The sequence below is a fragment of the Myodes glareolus genome, chromosome 13 (genome assembly GCF_982192425.1).
Source record: "Myodes glareolus chromosome 13, mMyoGla1.1, whole genome shotgun sequence".
NCBI lineage: Eukaryota > Metazoa > Chordata > Mammalia > Rodentia > Cricetidae > Myodes > Myodes glareolus.
Window position 1 is genome coordinate 23,864,020 of NC_142038.1, and position 23,302 is coordinate 23,887,321.

At 44.0% G+C, this 23,302-nt stretch overlaps 1 protein-coding gene across 1 annotated transcript in view; it reads left to right on the forward strand.

The window, feature by feature from the left end:
- Fech (ferrochelatase) overlaps window positions 1-14,604 on the forward strand; it is a 33,225-nt gene extending 18,621 nt beyond the window's left edge. The window contains exons 5-11 of the mRNA XM_048419671.3: window positions 141-275; window positions 3,628-3,734; window positions 7,287-7,385; window positions 9,111-9,218; window positions 9,633-9,797; window positions 12,407-12,466; window positions 12,901-14,604. Of these exons, the coding sequence (XP_048275628.3) occupies window positions 141-275; window positions 3,628-3,734; window positions 7,287-7,385; window positions 9,111-9,218; window positions 9,633-9,797; window positions 12,407-12,466; window positions 12,901-13,035 (809 nt within the window). The 3' untranslated portion in view covers window positions 13,036-14,604. The remainder of the gene's footprint in view (window positions 1-140; window positions 276-3,627; window positions 3,735-7,286; window positions 7,386-9,110; window positions 9,219-9,632; window positions 9,798-12,406; window positions 12,467-12,900) is intronic.
- Window positions 14,605-23,302: the final 8,698 nt, after the last annotated feature.

Here is a 23,302-nt window from a genome sequence, read left to right on the forward strand (position 1 = left end):
CCCTAACTTGCTCGCCGTAGCAGCATTGTAGAAAATTAGGTTAGTCGTTCATTGTTCTGGCCATTACATTATGTTTGGTGACTCTGAGGAATCTATATAAAGATTAATACCTTCTCCTTCCCACTTGTGCTTCCTAATAGCACCTCACAAATACTATATTGGATTCCGGTACGTCCATCCTTTGACAGAAGAAGCAATCGAAGAGATGGAGAGAGATGGCCTAGAAAGGGCCATTGCTTTCACACAGTACCCACAGTTTAGCTGCTCCACTACAGGTAAGGACAGCTCGAAGGTGTCTGTAGCCCTGGCAGAGCTAGCCAGGAGTCTGAGTGTTGAAGGGATTTGCAATTTGAATGGCAGATCTGGTCAAGTGTCTTCTTGACACTTAAGGGTTCAGGTCAGTCACTTTGAAATCATGTGCTTCGTGTGCTTCTGGAATTATCGGTCTGGCAGCTGAGATTACAAATGGTGGCTGGAAGGTGTGGCTATGCTTGGTTGCTGCTTTAATACAGTTGGCTAAAAGATCAACAATGAACCTTAATCACTTTCTAGGCTTGCATTTTAACCTTATTTTATTGTCTACTGTGAAATTCTCATTAAGGGAGTAAAGTGGATGACTGTTCTCATTTTGAAAGCAGAAGTATCCATATGGAAATATGGAAATACTACTATTTTTATTTTTGTGTCTATCTTCAGTTATGGGTTAGTTACTGGTTACTTAAAATCTATCCTGTCCAGTTGGGGTGGCTCACACCGCTAATCCCAGGCAGAGGCAGGCTGATCTCTATGTATTTGAGACTAATTTGATCCATAGAGTGAGTTCCAGGCCAGCCAAGGTTACATGGTAAGAACCTATCACAAAAAAACCAAACAAATAAGCAAAAACAAAACAAAAAAACCAAAAAACTAACAACCAAAACAGAACAACAAACAAAAACAACAAAAACTATCATGAGGGCTCAAATGAACATTTTATAGACTTTCTGTGTTCTTGGTTTTTGGAATGTATTAGTCTTTGCCGTTCTCTGTATATTTGACTGAAAATGAACCATAAGCTTGGAAAACTGTATATTCTTTCTTTCTTTGCTTGCTTTTTGCTCTTTTGAGCCAGGTCTCAATATGTAGACCAGGTTACTGCCTCTGCCTTCTGAATGCTGAGATCAAAGGCATGTACCACCATACCTTGCTAGAAAGCTGGTTTTGGCTTGATTTCTTGTGTCTAGACCCCTCCCCCCTTTCAAACTTTTGTAGGTTTTATTTGGATGTACACCTACCATGTTGGAGTGCCATATGTAGGTGGTGGTGTTTCCCCATTCCTTACTACCCTGTCCCAAATATACATATAGAAGCTTATATAAATTACAAATGCTTGCCCAATAGCTCAGGCTTATTACTAATTAGCTCTTACAATTTAACCCATTTCTATTAATCCATGTAGTGCCCCAAGGCTTATGGCCTTTAGCTCTATTCCATTTTGTGTGTCTGACTCATTCGACATCTGGCTGGTGACTCCTGACTCTGCTCTTTCTCTTCCCATCCTTTTTGATTTGGCTTTCCTGTTTAACCTTATCCTACCCAGCTACTGGTCAGTTAGCTTCTTGATTAAGCCAATCATAGCATAATTTACACAGAGTACAGAAGATTTTTTTCACAGCATTTGATTATAGGTAAAGCTTTGTTATTATCCACAAATATATTTGTGTTCTCTCAAGGACCTGGGTCAGTGCATTTATATTCCCAGTTTGCCTTTGAATATTAGTGTTATTATGCCTATAAGGAGGAACAAAAGGCTATGGAGGAAATATTCATTAAATGATGAGGCACACAGAATGTGTGCGTGCATGTGTGTGTGTGTGTGTGTATGTGTGTGTGTGTGTGTGTAAAGAGAGAGAGAGAGAACCTGTTAAAATGCCCAGTCTTGCTCATACACCCAGAAATCTGAACTGTGATTTACTTTGGGAACCTACAGTTTTAAAATATCTAGTAATGTATCATTGGAGAATGAGTCAGATCTTAGAATTTTCAAGGTGTATTTTTATCTTGCTTTGCACAATGACCCTCGACTTGGAGATGTCTGCTCTCCGCAGTATGTAAGTTGCGGTTGTTATTTGTGTGGCTGCAGATGCACTCTACCCACAGATGGTTCCTGCGGTGTGGCCAGGGCTCAGGGCACAAGCAGCCTTTCTTTAGTGCATCTCATGTATAAGGACCAAACATCTGTACTTCTGAGCTATGAATGTTTTAGAAAACATTTATTCTTGGAGGCCAATAGTCTCCTTTTGCCTCTGTGTCCTTTGAACAGACACGTGTGTCCTATGTATTTCTCACGGCATCTTTCTCCCTTCTGTCTCCCCCTTCTTAATTACTTCTTCCACTAGTGTATTGACTGTTGTCCAGTGACAGGAGGGAGCTGACGTGGCTCCCAGAAGCCCTTTTGTACGTCAGAAAATGATGCCCAAAAGTGCAGGGAGAGCTGCAGTGCGAATATGATGAGCTACTTTGATTTCTTTGGAGATTATTTTTGTCCCTCGAATTTAGATTCTCTTCCATCACTGTTTCTACTCATTGGAATTGAGCTCGTTGATTTTTTTTTTTTTTTAGTGCAAGTTGAATCTTAGCCTGAACAAACAATTTTAATTAAACCGTGGCTGTGTCCCGAGTAAGCTTTTTAAAATGGCAACTTAACTGATTCCTGTGGTGAGGAGCCCAGGAAACTGTCGACAGGCAGCACGCAGGCACGTTGGAACTTGCTTTGTGTGACACTGAGTAAGAAGCCCCTGTTAGGATTGGTTTGTAGGCTTGAGGGTTTGACCCCAGTGTCCGCGTCCCTGGTCAGGGTGCCAGCCCTCTCCTGGACTTCGGGTTGTCATTATAGTCACCGTTCACATAGAAACACAGCTTTTGTTAGGTTACCTGCCAGAGTGCAGTGTCTGTTTCCTTCCTTCCAGGGAATGGTGCATTTTGTAAAAATTGATTAAATGTGGGCTTTTCAACCCCTTGCTAGGCTGCTTGCCCTACGATTGCACCTTTAGAAAGGGTGGCTCTAACGCTTTCATTTGAGAAATATTTAACTTGTAATATTGACTGAAAATGTCCAAAATGCTCTAGATATGGACTTATGCATATTCTAACCTGAAAACTTTGTAAAATGAAGCAGCTCTAAAGGAAACTGCCAGGAAACCGCTATGAGAGAATGGCACAAAGCAGCATCAGCATGCTGGGATAACAGCCCACTTCTGTCTTCTTCCTCACCCCCTACACTGCCTGTAATGGGGCTGATTCCGGTCATAATGGGAACGCTTTTCTTCACATGCTCTCAATTTTAAGACTTGGTCCCTGCAAATTCACAATAGCTTACGTCTCGTAAACTCCCGGCCTCACATCTCTCCGTGGAAATGGCTTCAATAATCTTTGAAGGTCTGTTGAAATTGATTGCTCTTTAGTGATCTTCATTTGCAGGGTAGTTAAATCTATATGCATTTTAGAGTATTGAAAAGATCGTAATTAGACTGGGTTTCTGTATAGACACAGCTGCCTACTCTGAACTTACAATTATTGCCCTTACTAGTCTGTTGTATTTTTTACCACAATCAAGCGTGTCTACTAAATGGCTCCCTTGTATTTTAGGCAGCAGCTTAAATGCCATTTACAGATACTATAACGAGATGGGACGGAAGCCCACCATGAAGTGGAGTACGATTGACAGGTGGCCCACGCACCCCCTGCTCATCCAGGTGTGTATGCCGCCAGCAGCCCTGTCCTCAGCCTCTGGTGCGAGCCTGCTCCGCTCTGCTTGAGCTGTTTTCTGACCCTGCTGGTCTCTTGCTTACCTTCCATGCTGGGAGTTAAAGCCACACCATTAGACTTTGTACTTGTTGTGAAAAGGGGCACTAAACTTAAGGCTAAGATGGTGAGACTCTTCTCTCTGCAGATGATACATTGGTACCATCGTTAGATTTTGAGTTTTGTATTTTTTGGTGACCAAAAGAGCGTTAAAGATTATGTCAATGCACAGTATTTCCATTAACTTATATACTTAGATTGGATTACCAACAAATTTAAATTCAAAACTTTCATATTCTAAATCCTTTAAAATATCAAAAGATTAAAATGTGCAGGCAGTAGAGATGCATATTCAGACATAGGAAAGTAAACATTTCAGTGGGGGAAGTTGCATAGATCAAAAGAAAATGCTCATTTATCCTGTACACTTATCTTTGTAATATTCTGTTGATGAGTACTTTATTTTAGAAGAATCAGTTAAAAATTACAACTATAAATCCAATAGCTTCGAATTGGTATTATTTTATTCTTTAAAAAACAAAAACAAAAAAAAAACCATGAGTGAAGTTGGTTTTTAAAAAAAGTCCTGAGTCATTCAGCTAGAGTGTGTAGAGTCTGTAGAAGTTTCTGCTTTTGAGCTATTTTAGGTTGAGAAATATAGAAGTGGTTTGGATTATAGTTCGATTTATTTTATATTCCTTGACTATTTAATGGGGCAAAATACCTGCAGAGCGGCAGCACTTAAAACCTGTGACCACTAGATGGTGCTAGACGGCATTAAAATCAGGCTGGCTTTCCCCAGAGCGGTGTCCTGTGGGTAGGGAAAGGGTTAACACTTGTGTTGGAGTAGAAACTAGAAAGCGGTCCCCTAGGGATGGGTGTCGCTGTGGGCTGTGTGTGTGTGTCCAGCGGTCATCGTTCTCCCGGGTCCAGCCGGGGTAGCTGGAGTGCCCAAGGCCCGACCGCTGCTGCGGCTGGGAAGGAGGGGGTATTTCAGGTCTGCACTGACATGTGGCACGGGAAGAGGGGTCTGCACAGCATCTGCCTTCCCTGATCGAGGGAGTAATTAGATTTGCATTAAAATTCAGCCCTTTGAAAAGGGGGAAGCAGAAAGATGGAAAGGTCTCTTAACCGAGGAAGTCTCTGTTCATAAAATGAAAGGGAATTTTAGAGGCATTTATCTGCCCTCCTGGATGGTGTGATTGAAGGCTCTGAGAGGCCGTGCTGCTTTCATTCTGCACGGGGGCTGTGCACAGAAAATCCTGCAGATGGGTTTAGGTGATTTAAGTAGCACTTCTATTTGTCCGTGCCGCTTGAGTTTTGAAGATGGCTTAGCGACTCTCGCGAGCCCCAAGGAACTGTGTTCTTAGTTGCAATTTTACAAGCCGAGGAAAGGGAAGGAAGGGGGACAAACCCCTAAAAATCTAGCCTCAATGCAACTAAAACCATGGCCTTAAATCCACATTTCTGCATGTTATCAGTACTAGCTACTCAAAATAGTCATGGTATTACCATTACTTTAATACCGCTCTTTATCTGGCCGCTGGAGTAGTTGTGGTAAATGTATGTTCCAGGCTTCCATGTAAACTTTACAGTGGCTACTTTATGTAGGCTGTTCTCTAAAAATAAACCTTCAGAGAAGGCCTGCTCTCCAAACATTATGAACACTATAAAAACACAGCTTTTGTTTGTACCAAATATTATTGCATTACAATATGGAGATGGGGGGGAAGGCAAACAGTATTAGATTCTGTTTCTAGGTACCATTTTGTTCAGTATTTACCAAATTTGTGAGTTCTGGAAAGGAAAATATCTCAGTATTCTTAGGAACTGGTTTGGAACCCACAGTACATCAGCTATAAGTTGGTGTGATTCTGTCAAGTTATTCTTTAAATTTTATTTGTGCATACAAAATAGTTACAAGAGTAATAGTTAGAAGGATAATGTGACCAGAGAGAAGGCTCCCTGGTTAAGAGCAGATACCACTACCCCAGTTCCGTGCCCAGCACCCACCTCAGGGCTTTCAGCTGCTGCAGCTCCAGCTCCAGGGGATCTGACGCCATCTTCTGGATCTGCGGGCATCCTCATACACATGCTTATATGCCGCCCCCCCATACACAAATATACATAATTAAAAATAAAGTAAGGGCAGGAGAGATGGCTCCGTGGTTTAGAGCACTGGCTGCTCCCGCATAGGACTCACAGTCTGAGTTCCAGTGCCCACACGGGCAGCTCACCACCATTAGTGTAACTCCGGTCCCAGGGGATCTGATGGCCTCCTGTGACTTCCGTGCACTAAGTATTCACGTGGTGCACAGCCACACATGCAGATGAAACATTCATATGCACAAAATAAATAAAATCATTTAAAAATGGTATAATTAGTTGCTATCTATTCTTTATCCATATTCATGTGTTAACATTTGTTTCATTTAACCTATCATTACATGTTCTCTGTATGTGTATATATGTGTATGTCCACATATATTTTTTTCTGAACTACCTAAGAACAGATAAACACATACACACACATGCACACATGCACACCTGCACACCTTAAGGTCATGGTTGTTCTTTTAAGATAACCACAATATAAAATTCCACAGTGGTTTGTTTTAACACTGATATTCAACTCCTGTCTAATTTCCCGTCACATTCCGGTTTTCTCAGTTGACCGACTCCTGTCTTTTGGTGCATTTTCCTTATGAACCAAATGGCCAGGAATGATTCAAGTGTAAGATGAAAGAAAGCCCTTTCAGATCTGGTGTTTCAGCACCTACCCATGAGACTCAGCAAGTGCCAAGGAGAAGTGAGAGGGAGGCGGTCTGGCGGACAGAGGTCTGAAGGCAGCAGGACCTGGATTCTAGTCCACGTTCACACATATGGCTGGGCAGCCCTCCCCTGGCCACATCTTGTCCCCCTCTGCGTGTTTAATGGGGGCTGTACAGTCTGTCATCCGTCAAGAAGCTTGTGAGGAGGATTGCTTTGGTGCAGACCCTGGACTCATACGAAAGATGTCATAAAAAATAGACGAGTATTTTCTAATTTCTCTCCTATTTCTGGCTAATGTATTTTAGTGTGATAAGCCCAAGAGCCAAAGTAAGGAAGATTTAGAAAGACCCCGTAAGCTGTTTTCCTGCTAACAGAGCAAATGTGAGATCTTAAAACAACTCTCCTTCCCATCTGTGTTTCCTTTCCATCTGGAAGTGTGCCCTGCTCTTCCCGAGGGGAAGCAACCCTCGGCATTTGTTTGCAGAGAGCCATTAGTGAGCGTTAGAAGTTTCCCATCAAATTCCCTAGGCCCCCGAAACCATTGCCATCCATTCTGAAGCCGAACCAAATCAAAGAGACTGTACTGTTTGCATTTTTTCAAAAAGAGGTAGAGTTTCAGATTTGGAAGATTACCCTGAGATTTTTGGTATCGCTCTCATTTCTGAGATGCTTCCTTCCTTCCTTCTTTGCTCTTCTCACTGCCTTCTCCCCCATTCTTGGGCTTCCTACAGTGCTTTGCAGACCACATTCTGAAAGAACTGGACCATTTTCCACGCGAGAAGAGAAGCGAGGTGGTCATTCTGTTTTCTGCCCACTCCCTACCAATGTCTGTAAGTAAGAACATTTTGTTTGGTGACCTGGTTGTAAAAGATGTGGTGGTTTCACTTTTTAAATGTTTAAAATGGACCTGGCTCCATTCTGCCTTCAACTCAGTGCAAGAATGAATTCTAAAATCCCAGCCATAGCTTGCTCATAGATTCATTTTCTGAAACCTCCCAGCAATTAATTCGATGCACAATATTACAAGCGGATCTCTTATTAATAGCCATTAATGTTAGCTGGAAGGTTCATTCATATATTAGAATTTCCATCCAGTGTACCAGCGAAAAGAGTTGTGCTTTTGCCTGCTGTGTGGAAGGACAACAATGTGCAGTTTCTGTACGTGGAACTGTGTAGTCAGCTTCATTCACACTAACTCTAATCTCTCTTCAAGACTTAGCAGAAGCCTGTGCTTTCTAGGGAGCCAATCTGGTTTCAAATTCATTAACACTGGAAACCACAGTGTGACCAGAGAATATACAGCACAGAGCTCTTGACCCTTGGTTCATCATGTTATACCAGGTTGTTCACTGAAATGTCACCTCCTGTGCCATGGCTGTTGCATTTCTGGAAACATGGCAATACCATGCTAGCAGGGCGTTTGAAAGATCCTGGACTCAGTGCCCAGTTCCATCTGCTCAGAACTATGATCCTGTCCCATGGATACTGTTTTCCATGCCGTAGAGGTGGAAGATTGCATTTGCTTAATGTGCCGTCGGTCTGAACCACATGATTAGCGGCACCAACCAACCTAGGTGGAGGGCACCATGTTGTTCCTGGATGATCGCAGGAGTCAGGTCCTGTGCCGCTCACCTGCAGGATGCAGCCATTACATCAGTAATGAATGGCTCTAAGGGAAATCTCTCCCTTTGGAAGCTTGTCTCTTCCGTTCCAGTGGCATCACAACTCCTTTTTAGTGTCATGCAAAGCCTTTCAAGGATCCATTCTAGGTACCAGAGGGAAGCTCCAGAGAGGGCAGATGAATACTTACACTGGAACATCCCAGGAGCCGCCTTACAGTGTGGATCCTGCCTGTAGTAGTTATTGTATACGGTGCCAAAGACAGCTTTGTATTCCTTTCATCCTTCTACATGTATGTTTCTAATGATTATTTGGCCACCAGTAATATCATAATGTATTTTCTTAGTATTTCATTTCACCAGTACAGTATTTATTGGGCACCTATTATATATATCAGATGTGGGGAGGATGTAAACAGACAAAGCCTTTGTTCATGTATAATAACAATAATTAACATAATATGAAGGAAAATAGCATGGTGGGGCAGGAGTTAATAAACACTATAAAGCAGGGGGATAGAGTTAGGGAGTCAGTGCCCCGCAAAGGATGAAAAGAGTTAGAATAAAATTGTTTCCGATAGGCTTTCCCATCGGGAGCACGCGCCTCACTGTTCAGTCATTTTGCTGCTGTCAGCTGTCGAGGAAGGGAGGAACAGATAGAAGACACAGGTGATATCGGTTCATACCTGAACCAGGTAGACCTTGTCCATCTTCCATAAACAGCATCTTCTTTGGAATCTTGTAGCTGACCGAATTCTTTTTGCCAATGAATAGCAGAACCAAGGAACTTTCCCAACGGTACTCAGATACAATTGTCATTAGTTCAGGGGACAGCAAGGAAGGGGTGTGGCTCGTGTTCATCTTGTCTCTGGACTGCCAGTGGTTCTTGGCACCCTTCACAGTGTCGGTGACGCATGTTACTTGTCTCTACTGCAGGTTGTCAACAGAGGGGACCCCTATCCCCAAGAAGTAGGTGCCACTGTCCACAAAGTCATGGAAGAGCTGGGCTACCCAAACCCCTACCGCCTGGTGTGGCAGTCCAAGGTAGGGACCTTTCGTACATTTTTATGCCATCATCTCTTGAAAATCTGCTTTATCACTTATTTATAAGTGGGAATTTGAGCTCTTCCGTGCCAGCAAGCTATTCTGTAAGTCAACTGCTCACTGCAGAAAGCAAGTAGATTGAAGGTGAATTGAGCCACCAGGGGAGTTCCATCAGCTAATATCCGACTTTTAGCGTTAGCGGAAGAAACTATTTGTATCATTGGCCTCTAGAAGGATTCAAGCTTCAGTGTGAAAATGACTCAAGCCCCTTTAAGGAGGTGTGGGAGGGGCTCTCACCTGGAAGGACAGATGTGTGTGCTCTGTGTGTGTCGGGGGTAGGGGTCATGGCAGTAATGTGTTATTGACCGGTCAGGAGAAATGTTCCATGTCTGCATTGGTCCTTCTTTCTCATAGGTTGGCCCAGTACCCTGGTTGGGTCCTCAAACAGATGAGGCTATCAAAGGGCTTTGTGAGAGGGGGAGGAAGAATATCCTTTTGGTTCCAATAGCATTTACCAGTGATCATATTGAGACGCTTTATGAACTGGATATTGAGTATTCCCAAGTGTTGGCCAAGAAGGTAAGTGTACCCATATGACTTCTTAGTCCCATCATGATTTGTTTTAACAGGATGTTTTCTCTTCAATTATCAATTTAAAAAATTACTGTTTTGGGGGATGGGTGTGGTATAATACTCCTTTCATCCCAGCACTAGAAGACAGAGGCAAGCAGATCTCTGTGAATTCAAGGCCATTCTTCTGCTTAGTGAGCTCCAACCAAAGCTACATAGAAAGACCACGCCTCAAAAAAAGCAAAGGAAGCAGGAAGAGGAGGAAGGAAGGAAGGAAGGGAGGGAGGAAGGAATGAAGGAAGGAAGGAAGGAAAGAAAGAACTTTTGATGTGTTCGTATGTACTGAATCCTCATCATTTTGAATAATACTTCATAAATTAATTCTACATCAGCCGTAGAAGAGGATGTTTTGCCTTTATTAAACCATGTTGCCCAATATCATTGAAACTAATCCTTTGTTCAGTGTGAGTTACCATGTGAAGTTGGAATCTTCAGTGAAAAGGAATTGCATATCTCACCAGTTCTGAGGGGGATGTTTATTAGTCTGTAATTCATTCCCCACACTTAGTACAGTTGTGGCTCTTGGGCTGTTACCCTGTTCTGGTTGGGTTTGAGGGCATATGAGTCTTTGCCATTTCGGAGAGGCACATAGAGCAAACACAGACACAGTGTGTGTTGTGATTCCCCTGACCTCTTCTGGGCCTTCACTTCCTTAGCTGTTGCTAACAGGTTGTGATCAATCTGACTATTGAAATAATAAATACCACTGCTGGCATAAGATGGATGTGGTGTGTCGCTCAGGGTGGAGAAAAACTGTTGCTCACCTGTCTTGAAGCTTCTGAGGGCTAGCCTGAAACCTTCGGTGGCTTATCGCTGGGTTTCTGTGGGAAGCTGGAAGCATGGGGACTTGGGAAGCCCTTTTCCCCTCTAATCCTGGGTGAGAACTCATGGCCTTCCCACGTGTGACTGGTGAAAATCTGGCTTCACACTGCACAAAAGAGCGGTGGCTTTTGGGACTGGGTGGCGGTGAGGGGCAGAGTGTAGGGTGAGGAGGGGCAGAACCGGAACCAGCTGTCCACCCTGCAATTTGTGTGCCTGTACCAGTCACCAGTCAAACATGAATGTTTGAACATAAGGCTTTTTTATGTGTTGAGCGATGGTTTCTATTCGTTTGTATTACAAGCAGAGGCTGTTAATAGTAACCAAGAGAATTATTAGTGATTGATAAATTAATCCCTGTAGGGAATAAAGGAAACCATGTAGCTATCATTATTTTGCTATGAAAATGTAACATGCTTGTAACAACTAACTTTAAAAGTTTAAAACATTTTATTCCGCAGTGGAAATGACTTTTTTGCCTTTTGCTGATAAAAATAATAAAGTTCTCAGATGGTGCCGAGAAGGTGATGTCAGGAGTGGGGCTCGCTCAAACTCTGACCCTAAAATAGGCATTTCTGCACTTATGAAATATTCATCCATATTTTTGTAATCCCCACTTTCTTTTCGTAAATACATATTTTGGATATAAGTGAGTAAATATAATTAAATGTCTGTAGCCATTTTTAGCAAATCCTTGATTAATAGTCATTTGAGGTTTTTTAATTTTAACTATCATATGCTGTGTCAGTATCATATGCTACGTGACTGTCATATGCTATACAAGTATGCTTTCACTTTTCCAATGATGTTCTGTGGACAGATTCATTGCTGCTGCATTTTTCTAGCCTTCCGCTCCCCCCCCCCCCCCCGCTGATTACTAACACTGCTTATTCTGCTACCATGGCTGGTTTGCAATATTTTAAGTAGAACCTCCTCCATGTTGAGGCCTAGATGTTTGCTGACTACATTGTGCTTCCTGAGTGGGTGCCTCATTTAAATGCCAATGTAAAGGATAAAGCAACTGACCATGTCTCAACATTGATGGAGAGAGAAGATCCTAGCTATGGAATAAATCCTATATAGTTCTACATTATCTGAGAACCGTTAGCTGTATCTGTTGTTGTTTGTTTCTATTGTTTGTTTTGTTTTTAAAGATGGGATAAGAATGTATTGAACAATACTCAGATTTTTTTTCTTAGATTTTTCTCTATAAAAGCTTATTTTAAAACCCAGTTCTACATTGGTTTCCATTTAGATTCATGACTTAGAGTCCATAAATTAATTTTCTTTTCTTGGCTCTTACTTGGGATCAAAGCAAGTAGGAAATTTTACTTAATTACAGCAACCTTTCCTTAGACAGGGTCTGTACAGTTTGGATTAGAGAGGTAGAATAGGAGCAAGAATGGTACGTGAATGGGAATCACTCTTGAGAATTCCACCCAGTGTAACGGCAAGCGTGGTTTGGAATCCCATCACTGTGGGGAGGTGATGGGGCGGAGGCTACACAGGACCAGAAGAGCAGCTTCTGGCAATCTGCTCAGCCCGCCCAACCACCCCACCACCAACATTCACGAGCAATGCGTGACCATTCAAGGCCAGGCCGTGCAGTTGTGTACATGTATTTCTGTGCGTTTGTTCTTTTGTGGCACTTAGTGTCTTTAAAAAAAAAGAAAAGAAAAGAAAAAGGAGGAAAGGAAAATAAAATGTGTCTGTTTTCTTCCCATTCTCATTTGATTCAGTGTGGAGCTGAAAACATCAGAAGAGCGGAGTCTCTTAATGGAAATCCATTGTTCTCTAAGGTACCGCGGTGTTACAACCATTTTAGTAGAACACAGTGCAGAGTAGTCCTTGGAGAAGCTCCCGCACGATATTGGTTTTCTCACATATTAGTACATTTGGAGTTCCAATTAATTACAAAACTAAGAGCGAATTCCTTCTCTGCTCCTCCTTTGTCCTTTAGGTTGCCCCAGCCTCTGTATTTTGCTACAGCTGCCTAGTTTTAGATCTGCTTCTCAGTGAAAAGGGGCAGTGGGTGGGGTAAGAGGGTCCCTTTCCTAAAGTCTCCCTTTGGACTCTGCCGAAGCAGACAGTCTCCAGGAAGGACTATATTTTACAGTTCTGGAACTCAGTTGAAAAGAAACCATAACCAGAGCCATTTTTCCGGGATGCGCGGAGGGCATGCACGCGGGTCCAAGCAGACTTGCCGCTGATGGCCGTGTACTCTGTCTTGCAGGCCTTGGCTGATTTGGTGTACTCGCACATCCAGTCAAACAAGCTGTGCTCCACGCAGCTGACGCTGAGCTGCCCGCTCTGTGTAAATCCCGTCTGCAGGGAGACTAAATCCTTCTTCAGCAGCCAGCAGCTGTGACCCTGCCTGAGGACCCATGGGACTCGCCGAAGCACAACCTCCAGGCGTCTTCAATGGGGACGGAAGGCACATTAGCCTGTGCACAGCCTTCAGGCACAAACCACGATTTCTTTCTTGCCTTTATTTTGTTTTACTTTATTTTTTGCTTCCCTCGGTGGTCCACGCTGGCCTCCAGTGGACCTCCTGCTCCATTTCCTGAACGCTAGCATCACAGACACACAAAATTGTGTTTCTCGGGGAACAGACTCTGAAATTCATACTGAGGTTTCTGTCTTCATATCCATGCACGGGGAACACTTACACCCTTTCTGGGGTCAATTTACTTGCCTGGAGTGTCTATTGTGACTTTCCAGGGGTGAGCTTTAAGTTTCTATCTTAGGAAACGCACACAGATTCTTCACTTATTGCCCTAAGCAACCTCCTAAAATAGTATGGCGGGTCCCCTCTGTATGCTTCAGTGGTGAATGAGTCTGCAGCCTCATGGATATAGCTTAAGGGAATGTAGCTAATTTATGAAATATAATTTGTGAAAGAATTGGACTTAGGAGATAGCGTAGTGGTTGTGTGCTTGCCTAGCGTGCATGAGGCTCCTAGTTTGGTCCCCCGCCCTACACGTAGATATTACGTTACCTACTCTTTCATACTGGAAGGCTGGTGAATCGGAGTGGCCACCTAGCATTGCCTCTGTTATCCCTGCAGCCACCATTGATCATGGTGTCTGTGGAAGAGTTTCATTTTCCTTCCCTGAACCCGAAACAAGTGCACGTCTCAAAAGCGCTCTGAGATTCCCTGGGCACACGGCCTGATAAACGTGTGGAAGTTCGGTCCTTGCTGTGTAAGCCTTACTTTGAGTCCGTGGTACCTCAGGGAAGGTAGACTCTGCTTCCTGTCTCCTAGGACAGTGTCACCAGGAAATGCTACTGATGGATTTCATCCTCCCCAAGGCCAGGAACCCCCTAGCATCACCCTGCTCTTAGCTGAGTGCCTCTATTTTCTGCTCACTTGTTTGAAAATTATTTCCTAAAGTTGACTACGTCTGATAACCTTGAGTTTTCTTCATTAATAAGTTTTTATTATGAAATATAGTCATAGAATAGGCCATTTGTAAAACACAGAGAAGAAGAAAATGACCACTCTAATGTAATAATTATCATTTTATTACAGCCTTTTCCTATGGATATTTTATATATATACATATATATGTGTGTGTTTGTATATATATGCGTTGATACTTTGAGAATTTCAACATATTCCATCATAGTCACCTTGCTTTCCCCTCCTAACTTGTTCCTGCCTGAATGTGTAATGAAGATTTGTTCTAAAAGTGTAAAAATTATATCAGAGCAGAATCTGATCCTCTACATTTAGATTTAAATGGATTTTAAAGTCTTTGGGATCCTTGAAGGATTTCTAATAATCACTTTCTCTGAAACTTTGTTCTTCAAAAAGAATATCTCTTTGAGCATTTTTATTTTTAAATAGAAAAGCAGTTCATAAAGTGGAAGTAATTAGGCGGATGCATAGATAGTCTATACTGAGGATTTACTATTAATAAACCTTATAGCTTTAGTCTGTTTGATTTGTGCTGTCTTCTAAAGCTGATTCAGAATGACTGAATGTGGGGCGTTCACTTTGTAATCCAGCAAAGCAGCGTGTCCAAGACTGCTTATACCGATCATGGCTTTCCAATTTGACCAACGTCTCCTTTTGTTCCTAATTTGGCTTTGTCTTTATAGTAGGCGTTTTTTAGAGAAAGATCAAAGGCCTGGGTACTATGGGATGTCCCGGTGTCCATTTCTTCACCTTCTGGGGGCGAGCCCCACAGTGAACAGGCATCTCAGGGTGGGCGGCCCCTGTTGGCAGGCACTGACGCTCACAGCCCTTACCCTCCTCAGGGAATTTGCTTGTCAGCAGTCTTGGCTCTTCAACAGTTTTTCAGAAGAAAATACCTTGGCACAGAGATATTGCTGGAAGTGCCAGTTCAGAAGTCCCTGCTAGAATATCCAAAGTCCCGCTCCCTTTTTCCCCTGACTTGGAAAGCAAACTCTTGATAAGGAATTGTGTCTGGAATTGTATCGCTGGTACTGAACTGGGAGCAGACTGCCCTTTTAGAGGCATCTGTGGGAATCACTGCCTATGGCTCCTTTGACTCTCAAGTGTTTCCCCTGACTGTTTACCACAGGTGAGGGTCACATACTGGGGTAGCATTTGTCCGGATGGAAATCTTTTTTAGAACTGCTGAGTCTTTGAGAGTCATTATCCTGTTTGTCAGCTTTGAAGTAGAGATGTTTGCCCTGGTAACAGGCAGTGGACAGCCAGTGCTGTCTGGAGCTGCTGTGTGTACAGACCTGACTCTTAACTGATCCAGAAGATCAGTGAGTGCTGAGAAGGTTCAGCCGCTGGTGTAATTGCTGGAAGCCAGGAGGATTCTCTCCAGCAGGCCTATGGGAAGGAGTCTGCCTCAGGAGTGTACTTGGTGTTAACTGCGGCCTCACATCAGGGCCGAGTTAGTGTTGGCGGGAGAAACCAGCGCCTTTGACCCCAATGCCGTCTCAAAGTGTGTGTGCTTACTCATGTGACCCCATGAGCTGAGTGTAATGTTACTTTGGACTCTCACTATTTTCATTGAGCCTGGATTAGCAGTGATCACTTATGAAGAAAACGTGGGCCGGGCGGTGGTGGTGCACGCCTTTAATCCCAGCACTCAGGAGGCAGAGGCAGGTGAATCTCTGTGAGTTTGAGGTCAGCCTGGGCTACAAGAGCTTTTTCCAGGACAACTAGGGCTTTTGATCAGCTGCCTTTGTCTAGCCATTCTGCCCAGGGTTGAAGAGCACCAACCATGCAGCCTCTCTGCAACACGCTCTCCGACCATGCCAAGAAAGAGAATGAGAGCAAGAAAACCCTCCTATTAGCTTTTCAACAGTCACCCAGACAAGACCTCATCATAGGGCTCATAATCCCCAAAAACCATCGGCTAAAGGGATCGAAATCCCACATCACAGCCATTAAAAAATGAACAAAGGTACATACCATGTTCATCTTTCTGGGTCTCAGGATGGTGTTTTCTAGGTCCACCCATTTGCATACAAATTTAATGATGTCATTGTTTTTACCGCTGAGTAATTTTTTTTTAAATTTAAATTTAAATTGTGTAAATGTACCACATATTCTTTATCCATTCTTCGGTTGAGGGGCATCTAGGTTGTTTCCAGGTTCTGGCTATTATAAATAATGCTGCTATGAACATAGTTGAACAAATGTTCTTGTAGTATGATCAAGTATCCTTTGGGTGTATGCCCAAGAGTGGTATTGCTGGGTCCTGAGGTAGATTGATTCCCAATTTTCTGAGACACTACCATACTGATTTCCAGAGTGGTTGTACAAGTTTGCATTTCCACCAGCAATGGAAGAATGGAGCACCGGGCTGAGATTCCAAAGTCCAGTTGAAGAGTGGGAGGAGTGAGAATATGAGCAAAGAGGTCAAGACCATGATGGGGACACTCATTGAAACAGTTTACCCAAGCTAATGAGAGCTCACCAACTCTGGCTAGACAGGGAAGGAACCAGCATAGGAACAAGCTAGATCCTCTGAATGTGGGTGACAGTTGTATGGCTGGGGCAGACGGCGGGTCCACTGCCAGTGGCACCAGGATTTGTCCCTGCTGCTTGTACTGGCTTTTTGGAACCCATTCTCTTTGGATGGATACCTTGCTCAGCCTGGATATAGTGGGGAAGGCCTTGGTCCTTCTTCAAAGCAATGTGCCTTGCCTTCTCTCGGGAGGGAATGGGGTAGGGGGGAAGGTAGAGGGGATGGGAGGAGGGGAGGGAGTGGGAACTGGGAAGATGAGCAAGGGTATGTGTAACCTCTCTTTGCTCTTGACCATGGCTGTGATCCCCGCCTTGGATTCTGCTCAGTAACTTCTGTGACTTGGAATTGAAAGCCAAATAATGCCTTTCTCTCCAAAGTCGCCTTTCATCTGGGTGTTTTGTTGCAGCAACAGAAACCGAGACAAGCATACATCTGTGCACGGGCACAGATATCTCTGACCACATGGCCGGGTCTCTGTGCAAATCCTGAAGGCAGCACAGACTGGTGCATCCCAGTCTGGAGGAAAAGGGAAACTTACTAACAAGACTGAGCTGACACTGTGGCTTTCCTCACAGTCCTTCTGTTTTTCAGTTCTACTAGCAAAAGGGGAGACATTTCTCAGAGTCAAGCTCACACAAACATTACTTTCACTTGTCTAAGGTTATGACCCGGAAGAACTGCATGACTGTCATTCACAGGACCCACCTTCCATTTTCCTCGTCACTGAGATGCCCTGGGAGCCCATCTCCCCTTTGGAACTCCTCCCGGTCCAGGAGGCTTTCAGCGATACCCAAAATACTTTTATAGAGGCCAGACCCACAAGACTTCTGAGTATGTGTGTCAAGTGGATTAAAAACAGAAGTAGATTTGGCTCAAGAAGCAAATCACTTCCAGTTCAAACATTGTAATGGTGTCCCCAATTAGGTCGAGGTTTCTTGTGCCTACGTTGTAGCCAGCCCGCGGTTGACTCGGACCGTGGCACCTGGAAAGTTCTGATGCTTAACCAGTTTCCGCCAGCTGCTCACCTCTGTGCCTCTTTTCAAAATGCATTTCTTTGGGAAATTAGAAGCGGTGGGAAGTTACACAGCACTGCTCTGAGTGCTGGATGCCCTTGAGAAGCAACTTGCTGCGGCTGCCACTTGCCGTGCAGCTTGTGAAGAGGGACTCTGGGAGGCATTTGCCTCTTGAGAACACAGCTGTAACATTTTAGGGTCCTAGGAGAGGGTGGAATGCTTTTTTTTCTTTTGATGTGGAAACCTCTCTCCAGGGAAAAGGTGAAGAAAAGGATTGTACACTGGGGTAATCAATTTTGTACAATTTTCTTTGATAATACCGTACGGTTGATTCTAGCTGAGTTATCAGCCTCCGTTTTTAGTACACCAAATTAGTCTATAGTAGGCCATTATGATAGGATGTTGGAATTATTTTTTAAGAATTTATTTTTGTGATTTTTAATTTTGTGTGTGTGTGTGTACGCGTGCGCGTGTGCATGACTGCAGGTTCCCACAGAGGCCAAAGGTGTTTGATGCCTTGGAGTTGTAGTTCCAGTGTAAGCAGCCTGATGTCAGTTCTTGGAATCAAGCTTGGGTCTTTTGGAAGAATCATTACTTTTAGCCACTGAGCCATTTCTGCAGCCCTGGATGTTGAAATTAAAAACGTTTGTGCCGGGGCGATGGCTGCATTGATCAGCACCTGCTACTCAAACGTGAGAACCTGGGTTCAGATTCCCAACTCCCACAGCAGAGGGGTACGGCTGTGCATGCTGAAACGGTTGTTTTGGGCCTAGGACGGAGACAGGCAAATCCTAAGGGCTTATTGGCTAGTCAGTCCAACTGAATCATTACACTCTGGTTTCAATGAAAGACACTGTTTCAAAAAGTAAGGTGGAGGATTGAGGATGGTATCTCATTGCCAACCTCAGGGCCACATGGATGAGTGCATTGACACAACACACACACACACACAAGCAAGAGAGAGACAGAGATACACACACACACACACACACACACACACACACACAGAGTTTTAGAATAAAGCTTGGTTTGAGCCTTTATTATAAAACTGTGTTTAGATCCTAGTTCTGTCTCTTGCAACTTACCACTCCGATGTTCTGTTTCCAGACATTCACCCTTAGTGGGCCGCTTCTGTGCACAGACAGCTCAGACTGTTCCCCTCCAGTCTCCCCTGTGATCCAATGCCTGCCTTCCCATCATGTTAAGACTAGAGGGCAGGGGTGTTTCTCAGAGAGTGGAGCCTGGGGTGTACAAGGAAGGCCCTGGACTCTAACCCCAACACTGAAAAAAATGAACAAAAGGAAGAGGCTTTCATGGATTTGACCCTGAGAACTCATATCATGTATGTTTTTTTCATTTTGTTTATTTGAAAGCTCATTGATGTAAGGAATAAAAGTGACTGTCCATGTTGGCGCATAGCCGGTTGCTGCGATCCCCGTTTGAGCCTAATCTGTGACCTATAGTTCAACAGCAGCAATAGGAAAGGTGACCTTCAGATCCCATCATCCTTGTGTATTTTACCACGTCATTGTCTTGTTCTTTATCTAGACTGAAGAAAGTAATGGAGAAAGTTAGAACACAGTTTAAAGTTAGTCCTGCAGCCACCTCATTGATCCTTACAGACACGTGAAGAAATGATCTCCAGTTGTTTGAAAAGTATTATCCAGTTTACCCAACTGGCATTTTGACATGTAAGGTTATCTTACAGTTGCCTTACTCGTTAATGAGAATGAAAACACCAACATTGGGACTGGAGAACTGGCTTAATGTGTAAGAGCCCTGGCTGCTCTTCCTGACAAACAGGGTTCTATTCCTAGCATCTACCTGGTGATCACTGTCTATAACTCCAGTCTCAGGGGACCTGAAGCCTTCTATCCTCCTTGGGCACTAGACATGCACATAATACACAGACCTGCAAGCAAAACACATGTACACATAAAATAATAATAAAAAACCCAGAACATCAGCACTGAAGTTAGATCAGTCGCAAGTCAGTTGACCACAGATACAAAATCTTGGTAAAAGTGAGCAGCGGTGGGCTGCTGAGATGGCTCAGTGGGTGTGCGTGCTTATTGCCAAGGGAAAAACCCAAGTTTGACTCTGGAACCCGCACTAAGGTGGAAGGTGAGAACCAATTTCACAAAGTTCTCATCTGGCCTCTAGCCCAGCCCACTCTCTCTCCTCTCCCAGGTCACATCACGCACATGAACAATAAATAGGACATCTAATGAGCAAAAGAATGCATTTAGACACGTTGCACTTATGGTAATGTAAACTCATCTTCATGCATAGAGTGTGGTGTTGTCTTTTCTCCCCCAGATTGCTAAGCGTGACTATTTCCCAGCATCCTCTACTGCGGTTCAATGGGGTGTTCGATGCGGTTCGATGGTGATGGGATGCCGGGAATGACCTGTATATACTTCCTGCTCACTCACGCTCTCTAGGTTTCAGTTCCTAGTGGAGTAGCTCTCCTCTCAGCGCCTCTCTGGGGTGAAAGCCACTCTGGGTGACTGGTTCCGATCTTTCTAATATGATTCCCTTCGTTTCCAGCGCAAGCCCGTGGGCCTGTTAGGGAATTCCTGGAAAGCGGATCTCAGGAGCAGTTTGGGCCAGGGCTGTGAAGAGAGTTTTCATAGAGCAAGGTCTGCCTGAAATGCAGCCTTTGTTTTACTCCCGTCTCATTTGGCCCTAGAAAACTGTCACGGGGGAACACATGCAGGTGGACCTCGTCCCAGGGGACATGATCTGCTCCTTCTTAAGATGAAGCCATGACTCTGGGTCCTGTCTTTGTTCTGCTGGACCTACCTATCCTTCATGTCCCTTTCTCTGAAGAAGCAAACCTTGCACTGCCTGCCTCAGCTAAGATGAAGTTGAAGGACCGCTGAGACAGGGGCTGCTAGGTTCTAGTTGGCTCATGAAGGCAGTCCAGCTGCTCTCTGATTCCAGAGGGACCTTCTCCGTCATTTCATGATGTGACAGAAGAGAAAGAATTGTATCACACATGCCGAGGTGTGGCTCAGGTGGCACAGTGCTTGCTTGGCATGAGTCCCTGGCTTCAATTGCCGGCGTGTGGAGGGCACCAGACAGCAGCATGTTTACGTCCCTCATAACTTGGCCAAATTAGAGACCCCTGCAGCCCCCTCACGCTTCTTCTCAGCTTCCCGGCAGGAGCTAAGACTCCTGCATTTCTGAGACGCTTTCTTTTGTTTCCTGAAACTGGGTTCTCCTTCACTGCAATCCCTTGATCCTCTGGAGCTAGGACCATCTCCAGGAATTTATGCCCGATCTCTTCCATAGCCCATACAGGCCAAGTACCAAACTTGAGCCATTATGGTGTCCAGTAGAAAAGGTTAGCCTGGCATCACCTGCGGGAAAGTCAATTGTGTCGTCAGGAACCTTTTCAGACGTTTTGTAGCAGCGGTGGAGCAGTAGGCAGAGTCTCCTCTTGAAACACTTCAATGGGTTCCCCTCCCCCCAGACTAAGGCCACACAGTCACGTGCGCAACATCTGGACCAAACTGTCTCTCTAGCACGTTGACCCCCCAGCTGTGTTATCCTTGAGTCCAGAAGATCTAGAGATGTCTGTCCAGGAAAGAGGGCTCCCAGGACTGGACAACTTCAGAATGGGAGCAAACAAGCCATCGAGTTCTGCATCTGAGCAGTCTCACCTAGGCACAAGACTGGAACTAGCCTGACACAGATGTGGTGTCTGCCCCTGGTACCCAGAACTCAGTTATCTGCTTCAACTGTGGCTCAGAGCCATCAAGTCTGGACAGAGAATAGGTGTTCTTGACAATCCAAGACTGCAGAGGCTCCCTCTTTCTGGGACAGAGAAAAAAAAAAAAGACCCCTGACCTGTAGTGTTTGCTGATTTCCGTCAGCTAAACACCTACACTACAGCTACTCTAGGTCAACAGACATAGAGTTGGGATGAGAAGCCATATTGGCTTTATGAACCAGCACACGCTAAGTCTACCTTGCTGCTGACTCAGTCCCTCTTCAGAGGCCCTTCTTTGTATCCTTGAATGTTCTACCATGCCATTGCCTTGCTCTCTTGAATAGAGCAGAACACTGAGGAGCTACAGACTAGTGGGGGTGGTGGGATCTCTAGAAGGAATAAGGCAAGTTGCTTTCAGAAATGGTCAGGTTGTATCCTTATACATATTTTGTATATACTTTATACATGCTTTACATACTATATACGTACTGTACCCATGCATATTTGGACACATTTCTGGTCATAATTTAAAAATATATGAGCCTGAGGTTATACATAATTTTATACATACTTTAAACTTATAAAACTGCTCATCTTGTTCTTCTTAAGTGTATATTTCTCATTGAATAATACCTCTTGGACATAATAATTTTTCTTTCTTCCTTCCTTCCTTCCTTCCTTCCTTCCTTCCTTCCTTCCTTCCTTTCTTTCTTTTTTTTTGAGACAGGTTATTTTCTGTATAGTCCTGGTACTTGCTGGCCTCGAATTCACAGAGATCCACCTGTCTTTTCCTCCTGAGTGCTGGGATTAAAGGTGTGCACCAGCACTGCCCGGCACTACAATACATTTTTCATGACTACAGCAATATTACATGAATATGACTCAGTTACTGAGATTGCTTATTATTATTTTCATTTTTACTTATTACTAAGTAGTGGCTTGATAAACCTCCTCATAGACAAAATCTCTAGGTATATCCTCAGTGATTCCAGAGGAAAAATTCCCAAAGGTAAGTTTTCTGGATCAAAGGATATATTTGCAGATTTTTTTTTTTTGCAGAAGATTGAACTGTGTGGTGTTTAAAATATGTGTGTGTGTGTGTGTGTGCATGTGCCTTCTTCTGTACATGTGTGCACGTATGTACGCAGTAATAACGCAACAAATAAACAAGCCCAGTGATCTCTTTTATTAATTTGGCTAGTGGACCGCTATAGTTCCCGGTGATGACTGTTCTAGAAGGTGAAATTCTTTGGTTTTAAGAACAATTAGGAAGAGCCTGGAGTCAGGATGCTCGAAGTTGAGTGCGCTTGCAGAGATCCCGGCAACCTCGAGATAATTCTTCAGTCTTGCCCTTTCGGTTCCTATTGCCGCTTCCTTTGCTCACTTGCCCTGGCTGGGTCATGGGCAGAACTAAAGACTCTAATGCTGTCAGTCTTTATTCACCAGTAAATTTGTGAAGATTTTAAACGCTGGGAGAAGTTGGAAATTCAGGTTGGGAAATTGGGGGAAATCATGTGTTGATTTCACTTACCCTTTACAAATCTGCAGGTCCCCAAGCACTGCCTGTGTGTGTCCCTAATGCCCTTCTGCCCCTGTGGGGCTCTGAGCCGCCCATCACAGCCAGGCATGCCTTGGTTCAGGTAACCACTGTATTAACACAATTGTCCCCTTACAGAAGGTCAGCAGGGAACATGTTCCTTCCTGTTTCTGCACTCCTGAAGGTTTTCATGTCCATGTTAATCCACAGCGGGCTTGGGCCAAGGCCAAGATGTCCATCAATATTTTAAAGCAGGAGTTATAAAATTTATGGAAGACGCACAAAGGACAATTCCCCGAAGTGATGAACCCGCTGAGCAGGGATATTGGCTAAAAGGAGATTTCCTACTTTGAAACAGTGTGAGATCAAGTACCATGCTGAAGAGGCCCTTTCTATGCATGGGGCTCAGA